At 36.0% G+C, this 14,127-nt stretch overlaps 1 protein-coding gene across 4 annotated transcripts in view; it reads right to left on the bottom strand.

Annotated features, from left to right (window-relative positions):
* Positions 1 to 2,918: 2,918 nt before the first annotated feature.
* NCKAP1 (NCK associated protein 1) overlaps positions 2,919 to 14,127 on the bottom strand; it is a 60,090-nt gene continuing 48,881 nt past the window's right edge. For all 4 annotated transcript variants that reach the window (XM_075711652.1, XM_075711655.1, XM_075711651.1 and 1 more), the window contains 5 exons: positions 12,376 to 12,469; positions 10,629 to 10,745; positions 6,653 to 6,762; positions 3,692 to 3,781; positions 2,919 to 3,072 (listed from right to left, as the gene is read on the bottom strand). In XM_075711652.1, coding sequence (XP_075567767.1) covers positions 2,956 to 3,072; positions 3,692 to 3,781; positions 6,653 to 6,762; positions 10,629 to 10,745; positions 12,376 to 12,469 — 528 coding nt within the window. In that variant the 3' untranslated portion in view covers positions 2,919 to 2,955. The remainder of the gene's footprint in view (positions 3,073 to 3,691; positions 3,782 to 6,652; positions 6,763 to 10,628; positions 10,746 to 12,375; positions 12,470 to 14,127) is intronic.

Below are 14,127 nucleotides of genomic sequence, written 5' to 3'. Positions count from 1 at the left end.
GGAATGAATAAGCTCTGAAGTCATACAAGCCCATGATGACCTGCTGAAGAAGGCTCCTATCTTTCCACAAATCACCAGCCTCATTTCAGCATTTTCTGGGGAGAATGCAATTCTCCAGTGCATCAAAACTAGTATACTCCAGGTGTCAAGTTTGATTAGCAATTCCTTTTCCTATCTAGAAAAACAAATTGCTACAGCAAAGGTTTAACAGTAGTCCTTGTTTTCAATGGTAATCTTTTGTCCTGATGGACACATCTTTTTAAATTATAAAAATAGTTTTCTGGGCAGCAACAGGACATTCTTCTTCCATGCTCTCTCTCGCATGAGGCAGAGCCCTCCCCCGCAAATTAGACATTTGATCCAAACTGGCTCCATATGGGACCAGCTCAGCCGTCTATGCTTCATGCTCCAGGAATTACAAACACTTCTGGAAATGCACAAAAGGCCACCTGAGATGACTCAATCTACAATGTCAATAGTTGAACTTACTAAGTTGTGGACATGGTGTTGCCAGCTCCAGAAGAAGAATTCTTTCTCTACATTCTTCCCCAACAAACTTGGTTCAACAGGCTTATTACGGTTTGCGTAGCGCATGGACACAGGTTGCCTTGAGGACTATGCTTGATGTGCTCTGCCTTCCACAAGCAGGCTGGACCCTAAAGAGCTTTGTAGTAGCTCAGCTGAAACCAGAAATAACAGAAATACAGCAAGCAAGAACAAAGCAAGGATACCCTCCCACCCCCACCCAAAACCATTCCAAAACCCAACCAATACATGGATGAGTCCACATAATTCTTCGCCCAATTTCTTTCTGTTCTTTGGTTTGGTTTTGAGCTTGCTCTGAGTTCTTGCAGGAAGTGTAATTAAAAAGGCACCATCTCAGGCATTTGTGTGCCATACAGCACAATCATGTAAGGGCTCCCACAGAAACTACTGAGTCTAAAAGGTTCACTACTAAATCTAATCCCACTGTGTCAGAAGTAGCTTCTTGCAGAGATACTGCACTTATTACCTGTTTGTCAGAGATTACCTATTTTCTAGGCCTAGTTCAGTAACACCTCAGAGAGCAGAAAGCTGACAGGGATCCGAGGTAAACAACCAAATACAATTGCTTTGTACTATAAAAGATTAAAGACACAAAATAGGTTATTTCTTAAACTTGAGTTTTTCAAGAGTCAGTCTTGAAAATAGGCATTATTTTTCCACAAAAGGCTACATTACAATCAAAATCTTAATTACAATCAAGACATTTGAACGTATTAGATTATAAATATTGCTATATTACTATTACTACAAAAGAGAACAGAACTCAAGTCTCGCATTCGATCTAACTTCTTTATGAACAAACTTATTCGTTATGGTACTAAATTCTCAATTTAAAAACAGTTCCATGTTTATAACATAAAATGCGTAATTAGGAAAAATATAGATGTACTGTCTTACTTCCTTAGGACAATTTTATTCCAGTACTTTTTTCCTCTGGACAGAGGAAGCTATTGTAACTGAGCACACAACAGCTCTTTCATAATAGAAGAAGTTACCAGCATGCACATAAGTTGCATCAAGAACAGGGGCTCTATACAATGTCCAGAGCCTGTTGAGAAACACACAGCTTTTATATGCTGTGGATTAAAGAGCACAACCATCTGGTCAGCTTTCAGGCTAAATGAGCCAATGCTATCCTGCATGCCAATTTGCACGATTGATAAAAAAAGGCCTATTATACATCCGTCTCAGTAATGTCTGATGTTACGGTTTTAGCAACACTCCCTGTTTCATGATTATTTCAAGTTTTATACTTTAACAATACACTTATTTCTCTAGGTACAACTGGCATCGCTACATACTTTTCTCACTTTATTATGTAAAATTAAGATTTAAAGGATAATGGCACTAAACTGACACTTTTTACATTGTTTTTAATTCCTTCTTCCAACTTTTTACAAGATTCACTGTCGCAGAAGCCAAAAGGTGAAGGATTAAAAGAAGTCTTCACATAAAAGCTCTAAGGATTGATATTTAATGAACTGTGAGATGTAAATCAATGCACAACAGCACAGTTTAAGCTTAAAATACCAGGATAACATTTATATTAAAAATAATTCACCTACAGATAATACAGTCTAGTGTTTATTGTATGTTATGGAAGGTACACTTGAATTTCAAAAATTTAAAACATATAAAAAGTGGTTAAGGGCTAACATTTTATCAACATGTGATAAATGTGTAAGAATGTTTATTATACAGCAGTGTACTAATGGTAGTGTTAATGCCAACAGGGCACCACAGAAGTTAGTTTAAAAAAAATTTCCACTATGCTTTATACAAACAACACCACTTGCTGTTGTTTAAGAGTATCCGGAGAGGATCGCTGTCCGAAGGATAAGCAGTCCTATAACATTTTTAATGTTAGATAGTGTCATGGTATGTAGATTGGTGAATGTTTCAAAATAAAACTAGAAATGCTGTAATTACTTCACAGAAATGCACATCCAATATTTGTTTTCAATAAGACAAGATTATAACTCTCCCTATATGAAATAATTTACACACAGATGAAAGCTACACTATCTAAAATAATCACTAAATACATTTTTCTTCTGGGAAATAAACAAGCAATTTTTGTTTTGCATGATCAATATCAAAAAACATATAGCATAAGTAGTATTTTTTTTAAAACATAACTGATGCTCTAAAGTAAAAAAAAAAAAAAAAAAAAAAAAGGAAGAAATGAGAAAAAAGATCTTCCATGAATGTGCAACCTAAAAATCAACCAAGCTTATATTGTAGTACAACCATATTAAGAAACCACTGATCAGAAATACAACTTTATGGAAAAAGTTTATAATTCACAAAACTGTTCATCAGGCCATAAAGTAAAATAGCTCCACAGTTTACAGATAAAACTGAGGCCACATAGATGCGTGCTATGTCTTATGTCCAGTAAGTAGATATTTAGGCAGAGGATGTGACACTTTGTTTGTAGACAGCATGGTATGCATTTCTCAGCAAGACGTAAGGGAAACAAGACTCCAAGAGATCCATTGTCAGGAATGGAGACTCCTGCACAATCTGAAAAATACCAGAAACACAAGGTTTTGCAAAACACCTTCTACTGCCTGCTGCTGCTAATCTGTTTCATGGAGATACTTCTGGTCTGCACCACAACACCACTCTCATATTTCGTAGCAAAAAGAGGTAATACAAAGTTTAAATGTTGGGGAGAAACACATTGCTATAAGCTCACCACTTCTCAAAGCTAATCATTTAGCTTTCCTATATATATAGTCAGATATAGCACTCCTGCCACTTCCTAAAGTTACAGAATACCGAAAGGAAAACCTCTGAGCAGAGGATTTTCACCCACGCACTCTGAACAGTGCTTCTTTAATATGAAGTTTCATTTCAATATTGTATGTACTAAATGATCAGTGAAAATTATCTGAATAATGTGATACAATGTTCTAGGCAACAAAGGACAATGGTAAAAATGTGCGTGTGTTGGGGGAATGAAAAAAAAAAAAAACCAGTTTCCAACGTTAGAATGCCAGGAAGAATAACATAAAAAAAAAAATTTCCACTGGTTGATGAGCTACAACACACAAGGTGACACCCAAAATCCCCTTGCTGAATGATGCAATGTGAAGCCTATTCCTTAAGTTAGTAACACATAAAATAGCCAAAAGCTTACCATGTCTAGTAGTAGGTAAACAGATTCTCTGTTCCTTGTAGTAGTTTTGTCCGTCTCCTGGCCAATCTTCAGTAGACTAGACGATGCAAGCTACATAAAAATGAGTATTTCAAAGCAATAAATAAAACAATGTATTGATTGACTTTGCTATTTTGCTATACACACACACACAAAACCTCTCTTAAGAAATCAGTATCCTAGCCAACAGACACTGAGGTGTACTAATAACTACAAAGGAAATTAATCCTGAACATGTGAACCATCACTGGACTTTAGTCTCAGTGAGCCATTTTTGTTTATTTCTAGCAGTATTTCATAAGCAGTATGTGCTATTTTAATACAAAAAGTGAATTAATTTATTGCAAAGACTTTTGGTTGTAATCATTGGTTGACCATTGTAAAGTCTACTGAAATTAATGACAGAACTTCCATGGGATCAAGATCTCACTTTCCCTGTCCTTCTTAAAACACACAGAAACTTATTGCATTTTGGTAAGATTTAAAGTGATTGGACTTTTTATTGCTTGAAGTTATACTCATTTTGCAATAAAAGGACAAATTAAGTTTTACTTCCTAAACCATATTTTCAATTGAAGAAATGTCATCCTAAATGTGAGTAATATTTTATCAGGCTATGAGCAACCCTACAATACTAGTTTTAAAAGATATCCCAGAAACTTGTTAACACCTACTTAGGTATTACAAGCTCAGGATGACAGAATACAGTAGAATACTTAATTTGCAGATGCACTCATAACCCATGTTTTCATGCCTTACAGAAATTTGAAAAAAAACCCCTCTTTTCAACTTTCAGGTGTACAATCATCATTTATGCCCTCACACCAATCAATGGCAATGTGCCTAAACCACATGTTTGCCAGAAATGGGTTTCAACTTAAAATGTTAACTTTAAAATCTAAATCAAGATTCCTCTTGAACAAATTCTGTCATTAATCAATTTGTAATATAAAGTGAATGTGCATACTTTAAAATAATCTTAGCACATACTCATCAGAATCAAATAACCTAGTAAGTTTTTTCTGTATTTAATTAACTTTGACAGGAAAGCAGATCATCCCTAACAGTACATTTTCTTCTTAAGAGAAATGTTTTTCTTTCAGACTAACATAAAAGGTGCTAGAAAAGAAAGATTACCAAAATATCTGAACCATCAAGTCATGGTCTGTGCAGTAAAAGCAGTGGCCTGAAACCAGTTCGTAAACACTGAAAAAATGCAAACCTCATACCAGAAGTGTTTTTATCACATGAAACTATACTGGTTTCCTTCACTTGTCAAATGTATGCAAGTTGACACAACCATTTCTCTTTCATCTTTTACAGCCAGCAGTTGCATTAGACAAGGTCAACAGCCAAAGGTTTTTTGTTTTACAAAATGCAATGAACTTCCAGAAATGAAAGACCCTAGGAAAAAAGGAAAAAAGGAAAAAAGGAAAAAAGGAAAAAAAGGAAAAAAAGGAAAAAAAGGAAAAAAGGAAAAAAGGAAAAAAGGAAAAAAGGAAAAAAGGAAAAAAAGGAAAAAAAGGAAAAAAGGAAAAAAGGAAAAAAGGAAAAAAGGAAAAAAGGAAAAAAGGAAAAAAGGAAAAAAGGAAAAAAGGAAAAAAGGAAAAAAGGAAAAAAGGAAAAAAGGAAAAAAGGAAAAAAGGAAAAAAAATTGTTTCTGTGGAATTCTAGTTACAGGAAGTTACCATTATCCCACCCCTGTAAGTGTGTAAGGCACCTAAAATAAGGGGGGGGAAGAGATACTTTTTCATATTTCCAGGCCAAACAGCAAAAATCAAGAATGACTCAAAATCAGTAGTATTTTAAAAATTGAAGTGAAGCTGCCATTTTAGCTTTTAGTTTCCCTTCAAGTATCTGCTTATTAAAAGCCACTTTAAAAATTCTACTTCTACTCAGGCAGCACACCAAAATGCACTTAAAATGCATCACCACCACCTAAGGGCTTTTGATTTATTTCTAAGCATCAGTAAGGATTTCAGAAGCTTTGATCTTCAAACTACTCCAAAGCATAAAAATCGCTCTTCCCAAATATCCCTGTAACATACCGCTATCAGACAGTTACTGTGTTTAAGAAGGGCAGGCATGTTCAAAAGATACAACTCAAAAGCCACTCTGGAGTTACCTTCTTTGAAAATGTAAAATAAACCAATGAGTCCAGCACATCATGGGAAAAAGTCTGCCAGACAGAATCTTGATTTTATGTGCAGCACACATTTCATTTTCCAGTCATGGGCCACACAAGGTAAGAGATGGTATGTGCTAAAATACTAAAGATTATACTGAAAAAAAAAATGACACTTCTACTGATTTGCTACTGTTACCTTCCAGCATTACACACAACTGACTACTGCTAAAGGACTACTACTAAATTTAATCTACATATAGACTTGTGTTAACAATATGCTTTTCTCTCTTGTGCACCAAAACCAGATTTATATGAAATGAATTGCATTGCATCCCAAATAAATATTACCTTTTCTACCTGAATTTGAAAATACTTCCTGAAGTCAAGAGATATTTTTCTTAAGATACGAATTTTCACCTATTGCTAGACTTCAAAAAGTAACTTACCCACACCTGATTTTCTCCTAATCAAAATCAACACTTTTATACAGTAACTTTAGTTTCTCTGCAATCTATAACTACAGGAAAATAAATAGCATTACAAACATTACAAAGCAATATTGCTATTGGAGTAAATGTTGGTTCATCAATACTCATCCATACTAATCTAAATCTTTACAGTATGCCCTTGTGATTAAGACTACTCATGGCTAATTGCCACTTTGAAGGTAACACTTGCAACGACAAACACATTGATAATTTAATGACAGCACTTGCGCAAGCTAGACTATGTATAAAAACAGACTGAGGGGCATTAGAGGGTGAGAGTTCCCCTCTTTTTAGAGGAGCTAGCTCTAGAAGTGAAGTTATACATACAGCCAAAAATTCTTTAAGACGGTCTTCAATGCTTCCCTTGTGGATGGTAAATAAAGCTGCAGCAATCTGGTTGATAGCTTTTGCCAAGCAGTGAATGTTGTTGCAATGCCCTAAACAAAAACATATACAAATTACCTCAGCATCATGTTTGAAAATGACAGTATTCTTTGGAAAATACCATCAGACAGTAAACAGACTTGTCACAGTGGAAGATCAACTTTTAGCATCTTACACAATGGGAGCAAAGTACCAGTACTTTGAACTTGGTATCAGGAAAGCCACCAGAAGTACAGATCTCCCTTTTGAATGCTGTAATGGTCACAACAACCTGACAAAGACCCCTGTGCCTTTTAGAAACAAGGAAAAATAATATATTGGAAGTTCATTTGGCTTCTACAAAACTTGAGAGTATTACCACTTGACTAGGCTAAAAAGACATGTGCAAGCAGGATTTTTTCAAGCTAATTGGCTATTTTTCTCCCCTATGTGTAAATGAACAAGTCATCATGCCCAGACAGCATTCACCCAAGAGATCTACAGGAACTCAAGAACAAAACTGTCGAGTTGCTAACTGCTATACATAACATCTTGCCTAAAATTCACCCAGGCTTCAGAGGCCTGGAAGGTGATTAAGTGACACCAGTTTTCAAAGAGAGCAGAAGAACTGCTCCTCAGTAAGCCCAATATGTCTTCTAGGCAAATTAAGTCAAATCTACCACTTCAAAAGAAAATTAACAGATACCTGGGCAAATATCTTTGGAAAGTGCTAGCATATGGAAAGAATGAGGTCTTTGCAGGAGTTAAGAAGCATACAAGCATGCAAACACTACTGATTCTTACCAATTCTTTTTTTTGCTCTTTTTTTCATTCAGTCACTTATCATAACTCCAAGATCATGCCTGCATAACAAGGTCAGCTAGACTCCACAACCACATGAGAAACTTTTTTTTCCCCATGCATACCACTATTCTTACTTAAAATGAATTTTATCTGTTATTTTATTGCACAATTTACTCGGTGTCATTATATCTATCTGCAGCTCTTTATTCCTCTAATACCCTCAATAATAACTTCCCATGATATGAACATTTTTTCACCTCACTCTTCACCCTCCTTCTGGGTGGTCTTTGAATATGCTGACTAGTAGGTCCCAGCAAAGATCCCTGTGGATCTCCACCCACAGGCCCCCCAGAGTCAATACTCCTACTCCATCTCCTATTTTTAAATTAAATATTGCTGCATGAATATGCTAGTCCAAAAAAAGAATAGATCACCACTTTCCTAGAACATCAGCCGAGAACATCTGTTCTGCTTAATTCTGCTGATTTAAGTTTATAGTTCTTTTTGAAGTGGCTTGATTTTTTGAAGTGACTTCATTTTTATGTCTCGGAGACTGCAGAAAAAGCATCAGCCAGGGAATTCAGCTGACAAACTGCTGTCTTCCAACCTGTGACAGGTTTCAAGAATTTAGAAAAGGCTATGTCTCTTGCAGACTAGTGTTCTATTCTAGCCTCTAGACAACAAGATAGTCCTCTAGCCCGATATTTGACTAGCAATTCAGATTTCTTACTGGGAACAAAAGTAAAGGTCTGTTAGAGTCTGAGCCTTTATCTGGAGCTACTGGCAGAAACCAGCTTGATCTTGAAGTAGGCAGAGAGAACGCGGACATTGCTAAAGCTGTCCAAGAACTGCCTGTATTTGGGAGGTAAGTCTTGCCGTATTAGAAAGCTGAAACTCCTTCAAATCTGTGACTTGTTGATAGATAAATTCAGGATTTGTCCAGGGAATTTACTTCATAAAAAGCAGCATTTATTAAGTTTTCATTCTGGAAATAGCATCAATATTAAGTGTCTAAAACCAGATGTTCTACAATAAGGGCAGAACACAATAAAAAGTAATATTATGCAAGGAAGGCAGGACTGACAAGGTCTATTCTGTTTGTTCAGTTATTTTTGTCGAGTGAACATATATATTCCTTTTGCCAGACTCTTTTCCTCTCAATAAAAAAGAGCCCACTGAGTAAAGAATTACATAATACAGAGGCCACATCTCCTAAAATCAGTAGCAAGTCCTAATACAGGCTTATTTGAGTTCTAGATATAACTTCTCTCCAGTCACAGTTTTATGAGATCTTGTTAACTGTACTTAAAGAACCCACTTTGAAACAGGCTTCGTCTGACTTCATGTTAAGAGTTACGGAATGTAAACGAAATCACAGAAAATGGAATATTTAAGCTACATGATATAAGACAGGCAGAAGATAGAATTATCTGTTGTTTCAGCCTGCTAAGACCCTGAGGACTAAGACGGTCCTTGGAAGAGAGGGAAGTTTGAGGAAGGCAAACCTGCATGGGCTCTAACCTGCTAGAGAACCTCTAGCTAGCCGACTCACGTTCTTAGAAATGAATTTGCAGACGGGTGAATGTGAAAAGATAATCACCGTTAAAAACTTTTAGCACTGTCCCCCTGGCAAGTAGTATAAGTATTGAGACTCTACAGCAGGTAAGATGCTTTCGAAGGAGAAACTGGTAGCAGAAAGTACTTCCGGAGGGTTTCTTTTACGAAACTATAAGCAAGTAATATTTAAGAGATGTGGTCTTAAACACACATAAGGAAGTTCACTTGGACTGAGTTCAGAGAACCAACCTGATTGTCCTTTAACAAGCAAGTTTCTACCTGTGCCCCTCACCAATCACATTTGATATTCCCTGCTCTTGCCTATAATCTGAGATTTTCACTCAGCCATCATGACTTTGAAAAAGCTCACAAAACCCAGTAGAAATACTATGAGTGCAGATAACATGAAACAACTCTGCAGGCTACAGACTGTTCTCCCTATTCATCAGAAAAAGCTGTTCACTTTAAAATTCGTAACTTTTCAAATCAGTGTTCAAGTTCTACTCATTGCATCAGAGATTTATCCAACTTCTTCACAACTGGCAAAAGGCTACACTATCTGTTTAAAATGAAACTAGAGTTAACAAATCCCTAATCTCCAAAAACTGAAGAAAACTTTAATTAGCCCCACTTAAAACAACAATCTTGGGTCTCTCAAAAAATGTGATTTTCATACTACACTAAGTGATACAGAAGGCTTTCAGAATTTTTGGTCTTTTCCTGGTACTTTAAATTTTCAGAAGTCAGTTTAGACATTCTTTGTGAGTTAAATTTTGACCAGATTAAAAATAATGCAACTTAAAAACAAAACAAAAACACCCCCCCCCAACAAAAACCACCAAAAAATAGAAAAAACACACTGTACCCAGTAAACAGATGCAGAATAAACATGGTCTTTTATGTGACCCATGCTACACATCACAAAGGAAATAGCTTGAACAGCTGAAAGGTGACTTTTGTATGTGTTGGAACAGTTCTGTCAGTCATTTTTTTTTCAACTTTTTTTCTCTGAAAGAGAACTTTTTTTTTGTGGATTACATGCAAAGAATTTCCTTGAGGCAAAGTTGTTGCTTTTTTTAAATCAGAAAGTTGAACTACGGCATAGGATATAATTCTGTTCACAGCTTACACCTTCCAGATTCTGTTTTCAAAATTTTAGGCTTAGGAATATGAACAGCATGTTGAATATAGAAAAGACACCTTGTATGAGTGGCCCAAAGCCCATGTAAAGATTACTAAAACATCTATATGATTACATAATAAGTCTCACACTAATTAATGTAGAATGTATGCTCTAGCAGTTCCACATATTAGGATGAGATTGCCCCCTACAGTATCTGAACTGCTCTTAAAATCTCAAGTAGAAGAGTAATTTTTCATAGAAAGTTATCTCAAACGAGTTAAGTAAATGCTTTTTAAAGTAACTTTCAGAAGAACCTTCCTGGATTAGGGCTAGCTGATTTTTAAATTGTGTTCACTACAAAATGTAATAGCTATTTAAAGCAAGAGTATTCAAGAAACTACCAGGACTATTATGAAGAAAGCATTCACAGCAAATATTTAGTTGACTCTACATTACCTTCAATGGCAGGGCTATACTGAGACATCACATTACTAGCCAAAGTCGGCAAGGAGACTGCCACAAAGACCATGAGAAGGCAAGCAATTTTATATTCTTCTTCTGGACTAATGTTCTCTAAAACAAAAAACAAAGTTCTTTTAATTAAAAGAAGTCATCTTAAAATATTTCATTTTACATTCTAAACTACCTGCAGCTGAAAGGTTTGACCACACTGAAATTTAAATCCAACAACAATAAACTCAATGTTTCTATTGTGAAAGGAGGAGTATTATGTCAGTCTTGCCAAAAAGACACAGGGTGGAGCTTTAAAATGTCCAGTTTGTTACCTGCAAGAATGAAGGCAAGCCGCTGCCACCCTATCGCTTCTAACCATTTAGTTACTAAGACTTTAATATGCTGAGCAGAATAGTATTTTTACATGCGGTATAAATCCAGTTATTGCTCTGAGGTGAGGAGAGCTTCTCTTGCACTCTCCCTTTGGTAAATGAGCAGGTGATGTGCACTCACCTCAATTCACATTAAAACCTTGTGTTTTCAAAAATAGCATCACCACACATTAGCGTAAGATTAATTTAAAAAAATGTCAACAGTTGGTGAAATGAAGTACTTATATCTTTACAAACTGAATGACTAAAAGCAAAATACTTTGAACTGCAAAGGTAAGAATCAAAATACAAGATCCTAACCAGTCATGAAAATATACAGAAATTCCCTGTCTTGTTCACCCAGCTTAAACATTTCACAGCTGCGCCACAATGAAAATAATCTATTTAAAATGCCATTTCAGATACTAGCTATCTTCCAAAGCTATACCTATGTATATTATACATACAATGTATATAAAACAAATATACTTTTTTTTAAGGTATACAAAGAAATTGTGCTTGACACTTAAGTTTGAATATTAAAATGCCCCTTGGAATTAGCTGTATTTTCCCCTCCCAAAATAACTACTATTAAAGCAAGAAAAAACAACTTAGGTGGCATTTAAAATATTCACAATCTGATTATAACATTAATTATCCATTACACACAGGGCAAAAAAAGCAATAAAGTGCTCAGTAAGGAAGATAGGGAAAAAAGCTGAAAACCGTCAAAAAGCACTTTAGAGTCTTAATTCATGCCTTCAAACCTGCCAGAGTAAACAAAACTGAAAAGCCTACATAATGGTGCTTTAAAACAAATAAAAGGAAGCACTATACATGTTAGAACATTAACATGTTTATTTCACTGTGTTTCCCCTTCTAAGCTCCATGTTAACACTTGTACAACACACCAGTAATGCAATGTTGTGGAATTCATGAAGTGCATTCAGCTGGCACTTCAGCTCCTAATGCCTACTTCTGTGGCACAGATTTGTAGCAGATCTGTACAACAGAACTGATCATGTCTGTAGTTGTTCACAACAGAGTCCTATTTTTATTGTCCTTAAATTACAGCAGTTTTCACCATTAGCTGTTAAACTCCTTCAACACCTACTTGTTATCCTTTTCTAGGTCAACAAGTTAATTCATATGTGGTTGAAAAGATTCTCAAGCTAACACATCAGCAGGCAGCAGGTACTAATAATTCATGTTCTTAGGCCATTTATGAAGTTAATCAAAGGAATACAAAGGACCCAAGATATAAAAGTCTCCTCCTAGCACTTTAAACACTTCCATGCCTGGGTGCATTTATTTTTTGCTCCCCCTATTTTTTTTTTTTTTTTTTTTTGACTTGTATTGTCTAAGTTGTAAATTCTTACCTGACTTTTGGGAAGACAGTGCTACAACCAAAGCAGGATCAATCTCACAAGGCAATCCAGCAGCTGATGACAGTTCATATACATTCATTGCCACCTGAGGACCAGAAGACAGATACATACAAAAGACACTGAATGCTTTTTGTGTAAACATGATGAAGCACAGTTTTGCTGTCATGTTTAAAATGTTTGTATTAGTGTCTGAGGCACTAAGGAATTTCAGACACTTGGCTAAAACAAGATAGAGACTCTAGATTTTTGTTTGTTTCTAACCTACATTGAAAGCTGGGTCAGTACTTTGTGTGCTAGATTATAATTTCTTTTTGTCAAGCCAAACAAAGCTCGTCTACTTTTCTACATTACCTCCAAAGCAAACATCCTGACTTCCAATTAGCTGTTTCTACATCTTTCTTTACTGTTCAAAAGAAACTAATAGATTTTCTCTACCAGATCTAAAGTATCAGCTAACATCTGCAAATATAGCATTTATAGACAAAAGCCAGAAGTCACAATCTGGTGAAATATTAAAGTAAGGCAGAAAAGAAATCTTACAACAGTCAAATTTGATACAGATTCAGCGTCCAGTGATTCCAAGTGCCAAGAATTAGACTCTAAGTGGCCCTAACACTTGAAGGAACTAAGAACATCTTGAAATGCATTCCATTTCCAGCCTGTCCCAGGCTGTATCTTTTATTGCCACGAACAAACTGTCACCGCAGTTCTTTTCTTTCCCTAGTTTACATTTTGGACAAAGTATCTGAAGCTGTAGTTCAGATGCATCCTTGCAAAAGCAGGTTTATACAAAGGACTATAGGAAATGCTAGCAATATGTCTTACTGCCATTAACATTTGAGAAGTTTTACAATTTGCCCATAAATTCTCCCATACAGCTGGTCAGCTGCACGTCAGGGATATTGTGCGGATTATCCTTATTCATGTGCTCCAGCCTGGCTACCCGGGGGAAAGTTCCAATACAAAAAGCATACAATTTTGCTCGCACAGTGCTATGCTGTCAGTAGGACATACGATATTAGCTTGAGTCCTGCATTAAAAGAATTACAGAGCATCTGGACAGGAGCTGTTTCACAACAAACTGGTTAAGGTACAACAGCGGAACAAATGCAAACCTGTTTCTAAAAGCCTGTATACACATCCTAACAATTTAATATTAAAAAAAATAGCCAAATAAAAGGAGAACAAATGCCCATTTTTCCAGTCACCCCAAATCATAAGTTCTAGGGATACTAAAATAAAAATAACATTTTATAGCAAGTATTTATTTCATCAACAGCTTTAAAGCTATTTATGCTTTGCTTAGTAAATTCAGTACATAGGAAATAACTATGTTATTATGTCCTAAAATATGACCAATCGGACAACTGTCCCAACAAAAGACTGTACAAAGCCTTGTAAAGATCTGTCTGTTGACACGCCTTCATTTAAGAAAAAGTAGTCTGCCTTATTGTCCCAAAAGAAGCCTTTGTTGCCTACAATTGCACTGCTGTATGTGACAAGGCCATGAGAAAGCTCAGACAACCTACTGATTGTCCACAGGGCTTAACTGTTAGCAGGCTCACAGCACAGTTCTGGCCCTTCGAACAAGCTGTTTTCAAGACAAAGCTCTGGCAGAGTAGCAGGGCAGCACATGTCAGAGTTCCCAATATTCCCAGTAGGCACTATGAACAAGGCTACACAGGTTTGGCTCCTTCTCCATGCCCCGTCCTCCAACATCATCCAGGCAAGCTATGCACTCAA

This window comes from Pelecanus crispus, chromosome 5, assembly GCF_030463565.1.
Source record: "Pelecanus crispus isolate bPelCri1 chromosome 5, bPelCri1.pri, whole genome shotgun sequence".
Classification (NCBI taxonomy): Eukaryota; Metazoa; Chordata; class Aves; order Pelecaniformes; family Pelecanidae; genus Pelecanus; species Pelecanus crispus.
Note: the sequence above shows the minus strand (reverse complement) of the source record. Positions and strands in the feature narration are given on the sequence as shown.